Source organism: Bubalus bubalis, chromosome 19 (assembly GCF_019923935.1).
Source record: "Bubalus bubalis isolate 160015118507 breed Murrah chromosome 19, NDDB_SH_1, whole genome shotgun sequence".
In the NCBI taxonomy this organism is placed as follows: domain Eukaryota; kingdom Metazoa; phylum Chordata; class Mammalia; order Artiodactyla; family Bovidae; genus Bubalus; species Bubalus bubalis.
In genome coordinates this window covers 39,268,190-39,289,241 of record NC_059175.1, presented here as the reverse complement: position 1 = coordinate 39,289,241, position 21,052 = coordinate 39,268,190, and the positions used below count along the sequence as shown (strand labels likewise).

Here is a 21,052-nt window from a genome sequence, read left to right as displayed (position 1 = left end):
TGACAGCCTGAGCGAGATTGACTAGGTGAGAAGGCACCAGAGGATTTGTCAATATTCGTTGATTGCAAGTCACAGAAACTCAATTTGAACTAGCTTAGGATAGGAGGGAGGGCTTCCCTGGTGGCACTGGTGGTAAAGGACCCACCTGCCAATGCAGGAGATGCAAGAGACATGGGTTTGATCCCTGGGTCGGAAAGATCCCCTGGAGGAGGGCATGGCAACCCACTCCAGTATTCTTGCCTAGAGAATCCTATGAACAGAGGAGCTTGGCAGGCTACAGTCCATGGAGTTGCAAAGAGTCAGACACGACTGAAGTGACTTTGCACTCATGTAGGTTGGGGTGAGGAGTGGGGTGCAGCTTGGCTCATGGGATGCCAAATTCTGTGCTAAAATGGTGTCGGGGCCTCTCTGGTTCCCTCCCTCAAACCTGCTCTCTGTGCTGGCTTAGGAGTGTCTTGGACAGCTGCCAGGCTCACATTTTCCTAGTTTCTCCACCAGAGAGGAAGGCTTTAATCTTCCCTTTTTCTTCCCCGTTCTACTCACTCCCTTCTCTTCCTTCTTCTTGTACTCACCCCTTCCCTGTCCCTTTCCTCTCCCGCCACCCAAAATCCCAGGGAGGGTTTCTGATAGCCTTCCTAAGGATACCTTTCCATCTCTTGGGAACAGCTATGGTCAGGCTATAACCTGGTTGGAGTGGGGTTGGGGGCGGGGGCAGGGAATAGGAGGACAGCTTTCTAGAAAGAAATGCAGTTATCAGAAGAAGGCTGGGCACTGAGAGTCATGGGGCAGACTGCGTGCCGCATGGTAATGTGTTAAAGAAAATGCAGAGACGTGCCTTCGAGTGAGCAGGGCTGGAGATGAGAATAAACGATTTGAGTATGTGGTGTTCGAATGATGTCCCAACATGGTAGCTGGGGCAGCAGAAATGATTTTTGTGCTCTCCATCTGCTGTTCCACTCCTGCTTCTAGGGCATCAGAATTCACAGTATCCATGTTGTTAACTTATTTATCCCTTACCCTCAAAAAGTATTTGAGGCACTGAATGACTGATTCATCAGAACCATTGTGACCATCGTAAATGACACTTCTGCATACAAGAATGTGGAGAGTCTGAGTTACCCCATTTTAAAGCCAAGTCAAAGAACTGATGATGTCACAGTAAGCCAACATTTGACCATTAAATCTTTCTAGAGTAAAACCAAGGGAATCTGGTATAACCATCCAGGGAGCTACCCTCTCACACTCTAAAGTTGTTTCTCACTACCTAACAACTCAGCATTTCACTTTTTGTATTTCATCTTGTTAAAAACAGCTTCATCGAGGTATGATTTATATTCCACAAAATTTACCGTTTTTAGTATACAGTACTGCTCAATTTTTTAATAAATTTACAGAGCTGTGGAATCATCACCACAATTGAGTTTTAAAACATCTCTCTCACCGTCCCCAAAGAGCCCTCATGCTCATTTGCAATTCCTCCTTATCATCCCCAGCCCTAGGCGACTGCTAATCTACTTCCTGTCTATAAATTTGCCGGTTCCAGACATGTCGTACAGATGGAATCTTACACTGTGTGGTCTCTGTGTCTGACCTTCACTTGGTGCAATGGTTTCGCGCTGCATGTATCCACCCTTGGTTCCTTTTTGGCCCTGGAGAGTCCGCCTTCCCCTGTATGGAAATGCCACGTTTTGTTTACCTACTTGGTGGATGTTTCAGTTTCCACTTTTTCATGATTATGAGTACTGCTGCCGTAAACATGTGCACATCTCTGTGGACACGTGTTTTCTTTTGGCAAGACACATCATATAATTGCCAGGTTGAAAATTTAACTTAAGCTGCCAAACTACTTGCCACAGTGACTTTGTGCTTTCCACATTTTATATATTCACCAGTAACATTTGAGGAGTGGCCCTGTCTTTTTAAACTTGAATGATTCTTATGGATTTTAAGGTGGGGAAAGCCAAGAAATGGACTTGAGGTGCAGATGGTAAGGCACTTAGCACATACCCCTTGCTGTTTGGGTTTGATTACTAGATGTGTGCAGGGCAGCTTTTTTGCTTGAGAGATGAACACAGTGTTATGTCTTGATAGAGCTGTTGACGCCAACATCAAAGATTTGGAAATACACCCTGGAAACGGGGCATTTTAGAGATCAGCTTAAAAATAACCTCAAAAGGAGGGATAATCACATGGCGTTTCTTAGTCCTGGAGTGGTTTTTGTATTCCAGAGGTAGCTTGTTTTGATTAAGCCCATGCTTTTTAAATTGGATGGATTTAGGGCATGAGGTAACCTTGGGGCTTTTCTTCGGTAGGTTTATCGGAGCATGTGAGCAGCAGATTTGACAGTCCAGATAGTGATGTTGCCAGAGCCCTGACCAGTTTTACATCAGTGTGGTGGCTCTGACTGATTCATGGACCAAGATCGGTGCTCACTGATGGCAGGTTTTATTTTTAAAGAAGAATGATGTATTTTTTTCTCAAAAGAAATGTCATCCCCTGATAAAGGCAAGTTGTAAATATAGGGAGGAAGATTAATGCTCTTAAGAGTTTCACTTCATGATCATTATGGTACATTATCTGGATGGCATTTATGTTTTAAAAGAGTGTGGTCATTTTTGGGGGGAGGGAGTGAGGTACTACAGTATTTTAGGAAGGATTCATCGCCAGAATGAAACTACTGCCTATGTCTTTTTCTCTCCCTCTTGCCTTTCCCTCTTCTTTATCATCTGGGCAATCTTTTATCTCATCTGCACCTTAGTTAATATATAAGAGCACTCAGCCTATAATTAATGCTTAGTAAAGTTTGCATGTTTGTTGAGTCATTCATTCATTCATTTATATGTATCTGGTCTGTGGAATAAATAAGACACCTAAAATGTGATCACAAAGCAGCTTTGTTTTGTGTCCCACTGACTCTTTAAAATTTATTCAGAGAGGTTAGTCCATCTCATGACTCTGGGTGAAATCTATAACTTTTCTGATTATATTTTTAAAAAATTCTACAGTCAATTTCAGTTGCTAAATACTCTCAATTTAGAACTCGGAATGCCTGATTTAAAATAAAAATTTCAAATTCGATTTAAAAGAAAATATCTTTTTCTGTCTTTCTCCATTTTCTCCTGTTACTCTCCTCCCTTTATCTGACTGTCATGGTGGAGACAGGAGGGGGGGAGATGAGAGGTAATAAGGATGAGAAGTTCTTACTTGATGGTATGCAGGAAGACAGTGCTCTGCTCTCTAATCCTGACAGATATTTTGAGCTGATTCTTGCTCTTTGAGGAGGTATTTTCTGCTGGACCATGTGCTCCTAAAATTTATATGTTAAAGTCCTGACCCCTGGTACTTCGGACGGGACTGTTTGTGGAGGTAGGACCTTTAAAGATATGATTAAGATGAATGAGACTATATGGGTGTGACTGGTGTCCTTTTAAAAAGACATTAGGACAAAGGCACGCAAAGAGGAAGGGCTCTTGAACACAAAGGGAGAAGGAAGCCATCTACAACCAGGGAGAGAGGCCTTAGTTCAGTTCAGTCACTCAGTCATGTCTGATTCTTTGCAACCCCATGAACTGCAGCATGCCAAACTTCCCTGTCTGTCACCAACTCCCGGAGCTTACTCAAACTCATGTCCATTCAATTGGTGATGCCATCCAACCATCTCATCCTCTGTCATCCCCTTCTCCTCCTGCCTTCAATCTTTCCAGCATCAGGGTCTTTTCCAATGAGTTAGCACTTTGTATCAGGTGGACAAAGTATTGGAGTTTCAGCTTCAGCATCAATCCATCCAGTGAATATTCAGGACTGATTTCCTTCAAGATGGACTGGTTTGATCTCCTTGCAGTCCAAGAGGCCTCAGAATAAATCAGAATTGGCTTTGCTGTTACCGCCGTCTTGGACTTCTAGCGCCCAGAACGGTGAGGATACAGATTTCTGTTGCATAAGCCGCCAGATGTGACACTTTGTTACAGAGTCCTAGCAAACCAGCAGAGGAGGCCTTGGAAGATCCCTCTCTCTCCCGGTTCCACTCCTGGACCATCACTAGGGACGCCTCTGATTCCTGTGTTGCAGGTTCTGCTTTGTTGCTTTTCTGTCTGGGACTCAGCCTCTCTCTGCCCTCTTCACCCTGTAATCCACTCTGTTAGACAGAATCCAAGACAGCTTACTACCCTTCCATGCATTGCCTATGTCTGGTTTACAGGAGACAGACATCTGTGCACAGATAAACTTCAGCATCAGGCTGATCACAGCCCAGCAGCTACCATGCCTTCATTCCCACCCTTAGAACTTAGGCCAATTTCTCTCCAAACTTGTAGATTTTTCAGGCGAGGATCAGACCCCTGTCCAGTCTCTCTAAGTGGTCCTGTGGGCCTTTCTCATTAGGTTGAGTAGGCCTGGTGGGAATCATTGCATCATTCCTTCCCAAGAAAGCTGCTGCTGCTGCTAAGTCTCTTCAGTCATGTCCGACTCTGTGCGACCCCATAGATGGCAGCCCACAGGCTCCTCCGTCCCTGGGGTTCTCCAGGCAAGAACACTGGAGTGGAGAAAGAACCTCCCCCAGTCTCCATGTGCTCTGACCCGTTTAAACTCTGGATGTGAGTGAGGGTTCAAGAGTCCTGTTACCAGTTTTTAGCTAAATCCTTTGAAATTGGGCCTCTTGGATGGGCCGCAATGAAATGTCTGTTGTATCTTTGTGCTTCCAATTTGACACCCAGTACTTGACACTGAGTGGTAAAGAACCTGCCTGCCAATGCAGGAGACCTAAGAGACGGGTTCGATCCCTGGGTCAGGAAGATCCCCTGGAGGAGGGCATGGCAACCCACTCCAGTATTCTTGCCTGGGAAATCCCATGGACAGAGGAGCCTGGCAGGCTGCAGTCCATAGGGTCACACAGACTCGGACAGGACTGAAGCGACTTAGCATGAACGCTTGTTCACCCATCCTTTCTCTCAGCCTTGGTGAACTTCCTCTGAGTGTGGACCATGGAGAAAGTCCTGCTGAGGTCAGAGGTGAACGCTTGGGTGTGGCTCACTTCAGTCACTCAGTCATGTCCGACTCTTTGTGACCCCAGGGACTGCAGCTTGCCAGGCTTCCCTGTCCTTCACCATCTCCTGGAGCTTGCTCAAACTGATGTCCACAGAGTCGGTGATACCATCCAACCATCTCATCCTCTGTTGTCCCCTTCTCCTCCTGCTCTCAATCTTTCCAGCATCAGGGTCTTTTCCAATGAGTCAGTTCTTCGCATCAGGTGGGCAGAGTATTGGAGCTTCAGCTTTAGCATCAGGTGCAGCTAGGGTGTCGGAGAAGGCAATGGTACCCCACTCCAGTACTCTTGCCTGAAAAATCCCATGGGCGGAGGAGCCTGGTAGGCTGCAGTCCATGGGGTCGCTAAGAGTTAGACACGACTGAGTGACTTCACTTTCATTTTTCACTTTCCTGCATTGGAGAAGGAAATGGCAACCCATTCCAGTGTTCTTGCCTGGAGAATCCCAGGGACGGGGGAGCCTGGTGGGCTGCCGTCTATGGGGTCGCACAGAGCCAGACACGACTGATGCGACTTAGCAGCAGCAGCTAGGATGTACTTTTTCCTTGTTGAGAGGTTCCCTACCTGGAAGTGGTAGAATCTCAAGCAAAAATAATAGATCAGGCATGCAGATCTGGTGGAGCCCTTGGCCTGCTTTGCATTAGGCTGATAAAATCTCTGTCCTAAGCACTTCCCCCCTGGGGGTTTAGCAGCTGGTCCTTGCTCTGTGTTGACTCTTACATTCCATTATTCAAATGATCAGCTCCCTTGGCTAAACTCAGCATGTGATTAGGGAGATGCTGCAGGAGGTGCACAGCTTAGAGAGGAGAGGGAAGCAGAAGGAGCAAAGAGGAGCAACTTGATAAGATTCATGGGCCAAATGAGATGGTGGTTTGGGGTTTTTAAAAACTTAGTGCTTTTATATGTACATGTGAAAACTGATCACGGCATTTACTTAATCCCATGGCAGCTAACCCAGTCCATTTAGGACCATAAAAAGCCTTGCTGAGGTCAAAGATGAAGTCTACAGTCTACCCAGGCGCCTAACCTGTATCTCTGTCCTACACATTCCTTTGGGAAACATTTATTGATTTTTATACCAATGGCTAGCACCCAAGTAATAAGCAAAATGAAAACTCTACCCTGAAAGTCCTCCATTCCAATGTAAATAGCCTGACATGTACATTTTCAGATTTGCCAGAAAAACTGGTAATTGGGACTCTTGAACCCCTCGCTTACATCCAGGGTCTAAAAGGGTCAGGGAATGGAGACTTTCTTCAGAGAGAAGTTTGCATCAGTTCCCACCATGCCCACTCAGCCTCCCAAGAGAAGCTTCAAGGACTGCTGGCAGAGTTTGGACGGGTGTTTGACCTTCCCCTGGGATGGCTGTGCCCCATCTTGTCAGAAAGGCCCGAAGAGGAGCCCTCTTCTCGTCAGCTTGCCCAGATCCTGAGTTTCCTTTTAGAGACACTCGGACCCCTACCTTTGTGGTGAAGACTTCTCTGATTTTTCCTAGCCCTCAGAGATTTCCATCCAGGAGGCAGAGTCTTAAAGCAGCTTCTGCCCCCAGGGGCAGTTTAGATGGCAGGACAGGCTCTCTCGTCAGGGACTTCTTTATCTGGGGAGACCTTTTACAGCATGTATTTGTTTTGCCACCTTGAGTGTTTATACAGCTTTGGGTTAAAATTCCATTTGCTGGAGAGAGATGATTGTAGAAGCAGGTACTCAAGGGAGAAGAGGTGGATGCTGAGCAAGAGAGAAGTGTTTTAATTTCAGTGTCTTGCATTTGTTCAGTATCATCTCCAGTGCTTTGGATTTTAAGTCTCATGTACTTTTCACTTGGAAGAAAAATTCTTGAAGCCTGTCCGGGGGTGCACATTTAGTATTTCTGGTGTTGCTGAAGATTCTGAGGAAGCATCTCACATTCCATGACGGAGGGATTAGTTAGAGCAAGAACATTGTTATTCACTCAGGTCCTCCAGTGACTCAGAGGGAACTATTTTAAACCACTGCCCTTGAATCCTGGGGTATGGCATCTTGGATGCTAATACATCCCTGGGATTCAGGAAAAGGCACGTGTGTGTATAGCTGCCATTTGCCTCTGTGAGTTATTGTTTCTTAGTGGCCATGGTAACCAGCTAGTTTCTCTCTTTTGCTTTTAATGTAGAATGCTCCCCTCTCATCCACCCACAATATTTTGAAAGATTCTGTCAATGTTCAGAAATAATGATCTATAATATCTACTTATGCAGTGTCTCTAAATTATTTTTAATGAAATGGTTGATTATAGGTATGATTAGGTGATATGATAGGTATAGAACAGTGGTTCCCAATCTCATTGAGCATCCAAGTCACCTTGTATGTTAAAAAAAAAAAAAAAAATTACAAGAGGCTTCCTTTGCAGTCCAATGGTTAAGACTCTGCACTTCCAGTGCAGGAGGTGTGAGTTCAATCCCTGGTCAGGGAACTAAGATCCCACATGCTGTGGACCATGACCAAAAAACAAAGGAAAAAAACCCAATTCTGAGCCTCACTTCTGTTTACAAAATCCAGATACCTGGCTGGGGCTCCAAGGGGGCCCTGACGTGCTGACATAGTTGTCAGCACTGTCTTATGAAATAACCTTTGGGTCACATGTAGGGATGGAGGTGGCGGTGAGTGAGAGAAGGAGTAGTTTGGTGATAGAAGAAAGGAACTTTTTGCCTCTCTTTTCCTCATGATTACATTTCAGTTGGAGATGGCTTGTGGTAGAGAAATAGCTAAAGAGAATTTAGGAGCAAGGAGCCTTTTAGTGCTATGGGCATTGCTTGTTAACCTTTGTTCCTTCAAAATTCATTTTTAATCAATCCAGAGGTTCTCAACCTGAAATTTTCCTAGCTCTACAGATTGGAGAAGAATGAAGATTATTCAACTATTAAAAAAAAAAAACAGTGAAAGAATTAACATCTTTGTTGAGATAAGTCACATGCTATTCAATTTACCCATTTGAATGGTACAGTTGATCAGTTTTTGGTGTGTTCACAGGTTGTACAGCCATCATAGCAATAAATGTAGAACATTTTCATCACCCCAAAAGGAAAATTCTATATTGGTTATGTCATTTTTAATACTCATAGAAGTCTAACTTAGTTCACAGTATAGCTCTATAGGCTAACATCAAGGCTTTTTGATTCAGGCTAGAAATTCTATTCGATAAGGGTAGTTCATGTTAAGCTTTGGTGGAGAGTTACATTATTTTTAAAGGGAAAATGGATTAACACACCCTGTTTGTTGGATCTAGTCTTTCAGATGAGTGGGTAACAGTCTGTGCCTCCCTGCCCTATTCTATCCTCACTGATGGAGTGACATCGCTTGGTAACTGGCAACGAAGCAGTGCTTGGTGACTTATTTTGGGTTGAGCATGGAGTAAACTGACCAACACTTCTGCTCAGTGGATAGACAGGCTTTTTCATCTGCTTGAAATGAGAAGATTTAATTCAAATACCTTTTCCTGTATATGTGAAACACGCCCTTCTCTTTTTGAACCATCCAAATTAGACTCCCATGCAGCTAATTCAGCTTTATCACAGCTCTTTTGACCTAAGCACCTAGTTACTTTTCCAAGGACTGCTCTTAGTTTGGTTTAACGAAGTTGATAGATGTCACTTTATCCAGTCTGGGCTTTGAAAATTTGAATCTGCGAGTTGGAGCCGAAAGATTCCAGCTGACCCAAGGAAGGCAAGTCATGATTGACTCTTGGATCCTCTTGGGGAAGAGGGGGCTACTGAGGCAAAGGGAGCCCAGGTGACTTCCCACAAGTCCTGACTTCCAGGTTTAGGTCCTGGAGTTAGGTCCTTTTACCAATTCCGGGAAAGCAGTGATTTGTTACTAACTTTAATTATCCCCAGCTACAGTTCTTGTTTCTAGTTACTATTTTGTGGGTTTCCAAACCTTTTTACCCTTGACCCCCATCTCTGTCATCCCAGAGTTATACCCTTGGACCACCCAGCTCTCAAACACCCAAAGCTTCCAGGAAAACATTCATTTTCACAGCTAATACCTCCCCCTGGGAGTTTTTGGAATTACTTGCTTTATTTACTTAATCCTCTTTAAATGAGCCTTTGCATACTTCTCACTGCCATACTGAGGGCTGAGGGGGAGACAAAGACAAATATACCAAGCTACTAGTGCCCACACCCGTGAAGCATGCTCCCCCACCTCCGGCCCTATGCGCCCCATGACCTCAAACAAAAATCTGACCCAACTTTGCCTGAGACATTGTGTTCTTGCCTGAAAGGATGCTTTGGGTGGTTCCACCTTAGTGGGTTACACAGTTTGTGGGTTATCCAAGGCTGGATTTCTCTTTGCTTCTTTTCCTAGTGAATGGATTTGTCCTGTTTTATTGGTTGTTAGCACTTCACCCAGAGGGTAGAAGGAATTGAACTTCAAGGGCAATTTCCATCTTCTAGCTGCATTTGGTGGAGAACCATGAGCCGCTGTCAGGTTGGGAACATCTGCTTCTCATGGTTTCTACTTCGATTCATCAAAAGATGGTTGTTCTGACATGATGAAGGGCTGGTTCATAAACCAGCACAGCTTTGATAAGGATATTTCCAGTTCCACATACCTCATTTCTAACTTCTCAAACTTGTATGCCAGAGTCAACCAAGCAGATGCCTAGGCCCCGCCCTTGAGATTCAATTTCCAGGGAATTTTACATTCAGCAAAGTGTCCCCAGATTCTTCTGATTCAGATTAAGTTGGGGGGCCACCTTCCAGAAGCACTGTCCTCAGAGTTTGCACTTTGCCATTCAGGTACCAGCCCAGGCTTCTCTGTGGTTAAGTACATGGCAATTAACAAGGTGTAATTACAGTGTGTGCGGTTTCCAAGGCAACAGACATTCTGTCACTCCTGCTGAGGCTGGGAAGATTGAAAGGGACCACAGGGAGGCCACAGGAATGGTGTGGCCTCCAGATTAATGTCATTGAGGTGCTTTGTGACTGGTCCAAAGGGCCCTGCTTAAGGGCAGCAGCAATAATGAAAGTCAGAAATTAACAAATTAGAACCCAGGGAGCCCCTGGACCACTTCTGGAGGTGACAGCAAAGACCTCAAGAGGAATGGTCCAGCCATTCAGTTGCCTGCATTTCCTACCCGCCCCCACTGTGCCATCTGTTTCCTCAGATCAGTTTAGTCCAGAATAAAGATGGTGGATGAACATGATGACCTTGAAAGGCTTTTGAAAGGTAATGATCAACCTAGTCAACATCTGACCATCGTTCCTTAGTCCTCAAATAAACTGGCCTGTTAATGTTCCCCTGTTCTCACTTTGTCAGCTGAGGCTTGACGTTACATTTCTTGAGTGCTTTCCAGGTGATGAGAACTTGCACGTAGATTTTTCTGTCATTTTTGACCCGAACATACACTTTCCAGGTTTCAGGATGGAAGAGGTCAAGTTCATGCCGTGTTTTAGCCCAGGAGTTTACTTTCAGGTTTTAGTTTTAAAGCTGTAGGGCAGTGGAAAAGGCATTTACCCATCAGTCTGACTTTGATTCTGAATTTTATCATCCAGAGATGTAGGGAATGCAGACAGGTTTCTTCACTTTGAGGTTCCATCTCTCCCTCTGGAAAATGAGGGGCTCTCACTAGATCCATAGTGGGATCCATAGTGGGATCTTACCTTTTGAAGGGTGACAATGCCTTTACAGAATCTAATGAAAATAGGAACTTCCCAGAAAAAAGTACAGGGACTTCGCTGGTGGTCCAGTCGATGAAGACGCCGCAATCCCAATGCAGGGGGCCTGGGCTCGATCCCCTAGTCAGGAAACTAGATCCTGCAGGATGCACCTAAGACCTGCCACAGCCAAATAAACTAAAAAAAAAAAAAAAGTACAGATATACTGTCATTCCAAAAATTTACCTTCATTTTCTAAAGGCACCACAGATCCCTCCTGAATGAGGTGGTTTCATAAGACTTTTCGAGCTCCGGATTGGAATCACTGGGTCCCATGAGGACCTGGGGAGAGTCTTTCACTGTTTTGAGTGGCTTCCTGAGGAATGAGGTATTTGATGAGGGAGGTTTTGTTTTTTCTCGCATTTTTCCCTCATTGCCCTGTGCATCTATGAGGGGGAAAAAAAACACACTGAGAAAAATAAATAGGGAATGAATGGCATCTGGAATATGAGCTGCGCTTCAGTATGCGTCACTCCTGTGGCCCTTTCAGAGGAGGCGGAGGCTGTAACTGTACCGTGAAGGGGATGGAGAGGAGGGAGTTAGGCACTGAGTTTTGTGCAGTGACAGGCCAGCCTTTACTTAAGCTTGTTCTACTTTCAATGAGGAGTTGGAAGAAAATGAAAAGTTTCAGTTAACTTGAAAATGTTGGATGCTTCAAAGGAGTATCACAAATGGAAAGAACATAACATTCTGTACCACTTCCCAGCCCTTAAACCTGACCACCTTCCTAACTCAAACCCAGACGCTTACCCATGGCCCAAAGTCCCAGCCCACTTGGGAAGGAGTCACTGTAGTGTTTGTTTGGAAACCTTGAAGTGTGTGCATGTGTGTGTGTGAGTTGCTCAGTCATGTCTGATTCTTTGTGACCCCGTGGACTATAGTCCACCAGGCTCCTCTGTCCATGGGATTCTCCAGGCAAGAATACTGGAGTGGGTTGCCATTCCCTTCTCCATGGGATCTTCCCAACCCGAGGGATCGAACCTGGGTCCCCTATATTATAGGCAGATTCGTTACCATCTGCGCCAGGAAACCTTGGTACTTAATTTCTTTTTTTCTCCTTCTGGCTAGATGCTGAAGGTCTCCTCTAGAGCTGTGGAAGGCTGAATGGACTAAACATGAAGAGCTTGAAAGCCAAGTTCAGGAAGAGTGATGTAAGTACTTGTGACTCACGTCTGGCTGCAGAAACACCCTCCCTTGGACCTTGATAAGATGCTGGGTTAATCAACTACGTAAGTCACAAGTGCTCTGGGGCCCAGCTCAGCGTGGCTTTTGTGAATGATGTGTTCTTGCTTTTTGTGTATATAGCTTCTAAAAAGGACTTTTTTTTTTTTTACTTCTGATATCAGTGCCTTGTAGAGAAAGAAACAGTCAAATTAACATCTTAAAAAAAAGAGTAAAATACCTCAGCATTTCTAAATACCCCCAAATCTGACTCAGAATGTCATTTTTAGAGAGTGGTTAAGGAATTATGTGTTAACGCGGTTCATGTTGGGCATTTAGAAAACTTAAATTCTGTTAAGGCTTTTGTGGTAAAACAGCAATATCTATTGCCGCCTGCACCTTTATTCCCCCTTAATTCCTGGGGTTCTTCCTCATTTGTTATTCATCATTCAAGCCTTTGGATTGGAGTAACCAGTGATGCTAAAGCTGAAACTCTAGTGCTTTGACCACCTCATGCAAAGAGTTGACTCATTGGAAAAGACTCTGTTGCTGGGAGGGATTGGGGGCAGGAGGAGAAGGGAACGACAGAGGATGAGATGGCTGGATGGCATCACCAACTCGATGGACGTGAGTTTGAGTGAACTCCGGGAGTTGGTGATGGACAGGGAGGTGTGGTGTGCTGAGATTCATGGGGTCACAAAGAGTCGGACACGACTGAGCGACTGAACTGAACTGAACCAGTGATGATGCCTGAATTATGAGACAAAGTCTCCCAGAGGAGAAAATGGAGAAAAGCAACATAGCAGTAGGATTATATATGATGCTATTACAACAGAAGGTCAGCTCATAAACCCTGCCGAGGCTCCAGTCTTGTGCTAGCTGCTGCAGATACTTGGAGCAGAGTTCTTGAAGGGGAGAAATACATGGAAGGATGTTTGATGGAAGCTCAGCGATGTCACCCTCCTAATGGGCTTGCTTGGCTGTCATTTAACATTGGGTAATTAAAAGTAAACCTGGATTTTATTGCTTTGCTGTGAATTATATGATAGCTTGGCACAACCACATTTTTACAATGAGTGGAGACCGTGTCTTACGGCTAACACGTCACACATGCACATACACACGCGAACACACATACCTCCTCTTGGCTGAAGCTTATCTCCTGAGGCTACATCATGACGTGTAACTTACTGCCTTGATAAGCCCCAGACTGGAGGAGGTGCTTGTGGAATGATTGCAGAATCCTGTTATGCCGAAAGGAAGTTTGAGCTCTAAGGAGAAAGGGTTTTTGGGGAAAAGCGGACTTCACTTCCTCATTCTTCAGGTAAGTTACCTAAGACTCAGAGAATGTGACTTGGCCGAAGTTGTCCAGGTAACCTTTGGCTGGAGTGACAGTGTTGGTCATCTGACTTCCTTGACCTCTTGCCCTGCCACTCCCATGAGAAAACTCCCTTCCGTCTTCTCGTTTGTTGGCCAAGTGATGCTACAGCCTTTAGATCTCATTGGACTTTCAGTTAATAAGGAAAAGGCAGTTAAATGGAAAATGTTGCCCAGCCAGGACGATTCGGGTTTATAACTTGTGTGACCAGGTTCACAAATACCTTTTCCATTCCATTGGGCAGCTTCCATTTGTACAAGCTGAAATTGTTTTAGCAAAATTTAATCAGTCTAGACTTCCATGATATATGAACAGGGGCAGGGGGAAATAATAGGAGCATACACTTTAGGTTTATAAACTGGTGGCTGTAGGGAGGGTATTGCTGGAATCTAGTTTTTTAAATAAAAACTGAAATATTTCCATGATTTAGGGGAAAAAAAAGTCACAGTAATAACACTATTAAAAGCTTCTGGAATTTGGCAGTTGAAAGGCTATGATTTTGGCAGTTAGCACAAAGGGAAGAAATGTTAGAAGAGCAAGCTTGAGAGAGGAGAGCATAAGAAATTGGCATTATGGGGTCAGATGGTATCAGATGGCTCCCCAATTTCACCCCAAATTGCTTCCCAAAGCGTCATTCCTCCACTGCAAGATGGAGGGAATAAAAGCAGAAAAGAAAATCGTTTCAAAGCCCAGCTTGTTAATCAGCCATAGGATAGTAAGAGCTAGCCATTATAAAATATTTACTTTATGTCAGGTGCTGTGCCAAGCTCATTATGTGAACTTTGTTTAATCTTGCTACAACCCTTATGTGGTAAGTATTATTGGCAGGCTCATTTTCCAGATGAAGAAACTGAGACCCAAGAAGCTCCAGTCCCTTGCCTGGGCCTGTGTTGTTCTAGCTAAAAGTTGTCAGTGTTTGTGCCCAAGTAGCCTGATTCCAGCCCCCAGGTTTTGCAAAAGAGGAAATGTGGATGCAGGTCTGATTTTATGAAACAGCAGTCCAGGCAGTAGCTTGGAAAAGCTACTAAAGACCTAGGTCTGTGGCCTTGGGTAAGTCTGTTCCCCTTCCTGAACCCCCAGGCTCCTCGCCTGAAAACTGAAGATAGTATTACCTCATGAAGTTGTGAAGGTTAAGTGTTCTAACGCCTGTAAGGCACACGTTTTAGGCCTGGCATCCTGGAGGTGCTTGGTACAATCTTTCTACCTCTTTCTTAATCACAGACACCCATGCTGGAGTTGAGAGGACTTCAGCTGTATGGTTGGCAGACAGGTTCAGACTCACCACAAGCTTTACTTGGGAAGGTTACTACCTCTTGCTCGGGCGCTGTAAGTGGTCTTCAGAGCACAAACCTGGGCAGTGAGGGCCTTCTCTCTCTTACAACATGTATTTCTCCCTTTAAGCAGTAGATTTTAGATGAAAATGATATCATTGTGATTGTAACACAAAAGAAGCAGCTTGTTCTCTCTTATTCTCTATGTGACCACTGGAAATTTTTACTTGTGTCTAAAATTTAAAATAGTCAAATAGGACAGACTGCAAAGTGATATTTTTGTTGGTGCAAACTTTATTTCATGTGTGAAATCTTTTACTGACTCTGAATATTTTTAAAATTGAAAATTATTATTGAAAAAATAAAGAGGGAAATTCACTACTGATGACCTTTCTTTGAAAAGTAATTGGAGATGAAATGTAAATTGTCATGTAAAAGCGTTTTAAAAGGCAAAATAAAAGTGAAAGTCGCTCAGTTGTGTCCAACTCTTTGTGACCCCATGGACTATGCAGACCATGGAATTCTCCAGGCCAGAATACTGGAGTGGGTCGCCCTTCTCCAGAGGATCTTCCCAACTCAGGGATCTAACCCAGGTCTCCCACATTGCAGGTGGATTCTTTACCAGCTGAGCCACGAGGGAAGCCCAAGAATACTGGAGAGGGTAGCCTATCCCTTCTCCAGTGGATCTTCCCCACCCAGGAATCGAGCTCGGGTCTCCTGTATTGCAGGCGGATCCTTTACCAACTGAGCTATCAGAAAAGTAAAAAAAAAATTATTATGTAGAAATTGCTAATTGAAAGTAGAGAATGAGTCGATAGTATAATTATGGTTTATAAAAAAAGCAAACACAATGAGAAGTAGGCAGAAAAGCCTATGTGGTCTGGAGGGCAAAATAACCTGGTAACTAAGTTGCTATCTCTCGGGAGGGACACAGAACTGGTAGTGGGTTGGGGGCGGGGGTGAGGGGTTGGGGGGGATTTTGCTTTTCACTGGGTGCTTTAGGCTTTCATTTTTGGGTGTATGTGTATGCATCCCCATGTGTCACTTGTTACAAGAAAAACAAGTTCTAAACTGTTTACATTCAGTGCAATGAGCCAAACTGTAATTTTCTTTACCCGAAGTGAGTGGTGTCTCTTAGAGAATAACCCTAAACCCACCCATCAAATTTGCCCGCTAGTCTTTGTGGGAGGCTAAGAGAAGGAGAAAGAAAAGGCCCTTTGTGTTTCTGGGGGGTAGGAGGAAGAGGGACAGCAGATCATGTTCGTGCTCTCATAAAGAGAAGGCAGGTGACCCGCGGGCATGATCACATTTCAGCCAGCCTGTGTCTGGGAGGTCTTGCAGCCAAATGAGTTTGTGACCATTGAGCGTAAAACCCAGGAGTGAGAAAGGACAAGCGTGGCCCAGAGGAGCCCCCGTGGACGCCTTTAAGGTCATTGTGCTGCATGCACTAGGACCATCAGGCAGGCAGAGGTTTCTTCCGAGCATCCTTTCCAGAATGCTGGACTCAGGTGGCTGAGTTTCTGTGCGTGACCTAGGGGAAGGACCTAGCCTGTGTCTTTGGGCTGTGGTTAGATACCATCCTTGTCTAGTGGCTTCCATCCCTAAACTTAGTAGGGAGCCTGCAGGTAACCCACAGAGGCCAAAGAAAGTCATGGAGCTTAACAAATGTTCCCCTAATATAGGTGACATTTTCCAATTCCTGTTTCTAACTTGATTTGGTCATCTTTGAACTGGGTTAGGTACTGGAAGGGATACTGGAGAAATATGCGGGATGCTGGTTGTCTTGAAGAAACTCAAAAACCCACGTGGGAGGAGAAAAACTACACACAGGCAATAACTAAGGCAAAATACAAATCCTATAGAATATAGATATTAATAGGATATCCAGGATGATATAACCAGTTGTTAAATTAGGAGACCTGAATGATAAATGCTACAGATTTTCAAAGAGGAGTGAATCACTGGAAATGGGAAAATTGGTAGGAGGTTTATGGAGCTGAAGCTTCTTCTAGGCCTCAGGGAGGCATAGGATTGGAAGGATGGTTAGGAGAGGAGGAGAGGGTAATGCTGGCGAGCAAGTCGTGAGGCACAGTGGGTGGACTCGCTTTCCAAAAACAGCCCTTGCCCTGCACAGCAGTGACACTTCAGGAGCCCAAGAGAATGCCCATGGCATGGCTCTGAGTCTTTGCAGAAGAGCACTGTAAATTTTTCATTCTAGTCTAAAAAATGGATGTACTTGACTTTTTATGCTTGTAAAGTAAGTACAGGGTTCTAAATCATCATCATTTCTTTCTTTTATGACTAGTTTGAAAGTAGCTTCTTTACCTCTTTAAATATTTGCAGCAACCAGTACGTGGTTCCACTTGGAAAAATGAGCTGTCATCATGAGAAATGAAGCCAAGAAGGTTGGGATTTCCCTTTGCTAATAAAATGCTCAGGCTTCTGGAATTTCTTTGTAAATGCCAATTTTTAGTGCCTTGAGTGAAAGGGGTGGGGGTTGAGGGATGCGAAAAAAGGGTTGAGAGCTCTTTGTAACAAATCTTGAGAACTGCCTCTCCAACATGTTCCAGGCCTTCAGAGTTTACTTTGTGGGTGTGTGCTTAATTTTATGAAAGATTTGTTCCCATTTATGTTTTCCACTGCAACAGGGAAGCAGTGGACATTCCATTTAGGGGGGAAAAAAGAGGCATCCAGTTTGAAATGGCTGTGTCCATGAGAGATTAAATTAATGGTATTTCTTTATGGAGCAGCTACTAATGATGGCAGCTTTCAGCCAAAGAATGCACACGCCCCATGAATCTTGAGGAACCAGACACATCCTGCTTAGACAGGAGTTTGAATTTGTTGCCTGTTGAGAGAGTGGCTCTTGTGAAGGTCAATAATCGGCATCTTTGCCAAGGTATTTTTTCAAGTTTTTAGTTGTTTATAATAAGTTTTTACAGATGCCCAGGCCTCCCTCCCCCACCTCACATGCAAAAAAAAAAAAAAAAAAGAAAAGTTTTTAAAATCTGAGCCTCTTTTGACAGAGGAACCTTGGCTAAATCTATTGTAAAGCTTAGCCTCTTTTCCCCCCCCATAGATTTAAAAATACATCAGAGGTGACCTTTTGGGGAAGAGGCCTGAGTCTCTTGTAAACTTGAGCAGAGAATGTGTCATGCTACATAGTTTCCAGGTCCTGTCAGCCCATCTTAGTGAGGAATCCACTGCTGCCTGATTTTACCTTGTATTAATTTCCTGGGGTGGGGGTGGGGGGAGTGAAAGTCTATCCCTCAGTCGTCTGAATCTTTTGCAACCCCGTGGACTGCAGCCCGCCAGGCTCCTCTGTCCATGGGAGTTTGCAGACAAGAATACTGAAGTGGGTTGCCATTCCCTACTCCAGGGGATCTTCCATACCATGGGATCAAACCCGTCTCCAGCATTGGCAGGTGGATTCTTTACCACTGAGCCACGAGGGAAACCCATTAGTTACCTAGACTTGCTGTGAACATGCCTTGAGTGGCTTATACAACAGTGGTGTATTATCTCACAGTTCTGGCGACCGGAAGTTTGAGATCAAGGTGTTGGTGGGGTTGCTTCCTGCCCCCTGAGGGCTGTGAAGGTGAATCTGATCCGTGTCTCTCTCAGCTTTGTTTGGTGGTTTGCTGACAGTCATTGAGATGCATCACCTTGGTCTCTACCTTCATCTTCACATGGCGATCACTCTACTTGTCTCTGTTCTCTTCGAATTCTCCTTTTCATGAGAAAACCAGCCTTATTGGATTAGGGCCCACCCTAAGGACCTCATTTTAACTTGATGACCTTTGTAAAGACCCTATCTCCAGATGAGGTCATATTCTGAGTACTTAAGACTTCAACTGATCAATTTCACAAGGTGTGTGTCAGGCGTGGGGCTCACAGTTCAGCCCCAAACATGCCTCCATCCTTTTCTGTCCTAGAACAGATTCCCCAAAGCCCTGGCACCCCCAGCTGAGCACGTGTGCTCATAAACTTTAGCTTCACAGTTTCTTCATCTTTTGGACTGTACATTTTCAGTGTCTAATAAAGTGAGGCCGGAGTATCACAATTTTTTAATGGGTGTTGGTGCCTAATTTTGTTGTTCAGTTGCTAAGTCGTTTCTGACTCTTGGCAATTTCGTGGACTGCATCACGCCAGGCTCCTCTGTCCTCCACTGTCTCCCGGAGTTTGCTCAAATTCATGTTTATTGAGTCAGTGATGCTATCTAACCATTTCATTCTCTGCCGCCCCCTTCTTTGGCCTTCAACCTTTCCCAGCATTAGGATCTTTTCCAATGAGTTGACTCTTTGGATCAGGTGGCCGTATCTTCTGAATGGTCATATCTCTTTGCCTTCCCTACCGTCCATGGAGTTCTCTAGGCAAGAATACTGGAGTGGTTTGCCATTCCCTCCTCCAGTGGACCATGTTTTGTCAGAACTCATCACTGTGACCTGTCTGTCTTGAATGGCTCTGCACAGCATTGCTTATAGCTTCGCTGAGTTGCACAAGCCCCTTCGCCATGACAAGGCTGTGATCCATGAAGGGGCAGTGCCTAAACATAATGTTAATCACAAGAATAAATACAATCACACGAGTAAACATGTATTGATCACTGACCTATTACAAGAGAAATTAGGAGAAGAGTTCCCATTGATTTAATTCTTGCCATGTGCCAGGCACTGTACCAAAATCCTTCACATGTAATGCTTACAAAATTGTATCCAATAAAGACCATTCCTGTAATAGCAATTTACAAAGAGAAGTTAAGGTTGAGAGAGGTTAAGTAACTTTTGATTAAAAGTTACTTGAAGTTGCACGTTTGATAAATGGCAGAGAGATCTGAATCCCAGTTTCTCTTGGTGCCAGAGCAATAGTTGTTGACACAGGGCATTCCCTTTCTTAAGTTTCAAAGCTGCAGACTGCAGAAAGTGAATTTTGCTTCAATGCTCTAATGCTTTAGAGCATTAAATGCTTTATTTAATAAATAGATAAAGACCCATGGATTGATTTTGTCATTATCAGCGCTTGCCACTGTGGCGGCAAAGCTCACGGATAGTGTCGTTCCCCGGGCAGAGGAGGCTCTGGGTTGCTTTGTGGGAGGCAGATGCACTTGAAACTGAACTTGCGAAGCAAGAGAGGACAGATGCTGCTGCTTTCTGCTCTTCCTCTGTAGTTCAGAAAACTAATTCTAATTCTAAATGGAAGCCCCACTACTGGCTAACTAGACCACAACCTCATTCTAGTTGTTCAGTCGCCCAGCTGTGTCTGACTCTTTGAGACCCCATGGACCGACCACAGCATGCCGGGCCTCCCTGTCCTTCACCATCTCCTGAAGTTTGCCCAAGTTCATGTCCATTGCACTGGTGATGCCATCCAGCCATCTCATCCTCTGATGCCCTCTTCTCTTTCTGCCCTCAATCTTTCTTAGCAACAGGGCTTTTTTCCAGTGAGTCAGCTGTTCACATCAGATGACCAAAATACTGGAGCTTCAGCTTCAGCATCAGTCCTTCCAATGAGTATTCAGGGTTGATTTCCCTTAAGATTGACTGGTTTGATCTCCTTGCTGTCCAAGAGACTCTCGGGAGTCTTCTCCAGCACCATTGTTCGAAGGCATCAATTCTTCAGTGCACTGCCTTCTTTACAGTCCAGTTCTCACAACTGTACATGATCACTGTGAAGACTATAGCCTTGACTATACAGATCCAGAAAAACATCTATTTCTGCTTTATTGACTATGCCAAAGCCTTTGACCTTGTGGATCACTACAAACAGTGGAAAATTCTTAAAGAGATGGGAATACCAGACCACCTGACCTGCCTCTTGAGAAATCTGTATGCAAGTCAAGAAGCAACAGTTAGAACTGGACATGGAACAACAGACTGGTTCCAAATAGGGAAAGGAGTATGTCAAGGCTGTATATTGTCACCCTGCTTATTTAACTTATATGCAGAGTATATCATGAGAAACACTGGGCTGGAGGAAGCACAAGCTGGAATCAAGATTGCCAGGAGAGATATCATTAACTTCAGATATGCAGATGACACTATCCTTATGGCAGAAAGCGAAGAACTAAAGAGCCTCTTGATGAAAGTGAAAGAGGAGAGTGAAAAAGTTGGCTTAAAGCTCAACATTCAGAAAACTAAGATCATGACATCCAATCCCATCACTTCATGGCAAATAGATGGGGAAGCAGTGGAAACAGTGACAGACTTCATTTTTGGGGTTCCAAAATCACTGCAGATGGTGATTGCAGCCATGAAATTAAGAGATGCTTATTCCTTGGAAGGAAAGTTATGACCACACTAGACAGCATATTAAAAAGCAGAGATATTACTTTGCCAACAAAGGTCTGTCTAGTTGGCGCTATGGTTTTTCCAGTAGTCATGTATGGATGTGAGAGTTGGACTACAAAGAAGGTTGAGCACCGAAGAATTGATGCTTTTGAAGTGTGGTGTTGGAGAAGACTCTTGAAGTCCCTTGGACTGCATGGAGATCCAACCACTCCATCCGAAAGGAA

General features: G+C 44.4%; 1 protein-coding gene across 4 annotated transcripts in view; it reads left to right on the top strand.

The window, feature by feature from the left end:
* RAI14 (retinoic acid induced 14) overlaps positions 1 to 21,052 on the top strand; it is a 164,393-nt gene that overhangs the window by 18,911 nt on the left and 124,430 nt on the right. For all 4 annotated transcript variants that reach the window (XM_006071887.4, XM_044932530.2, XM_044932532.2 and 1 more), the window contains exon 2: positions 11,800 to 11,882. In XM_006071887.4, coding sequence (XP_006071949.1) covers positions 11,847 to 11,882 — 36 coding nt within the window. In that variant the 5' untranslated portion in view covers positions 11,800 to 11,846. The remainder of the gene's footprint in view (positions 1 to 11,799; positions 11,883 to 21,052) is intronic.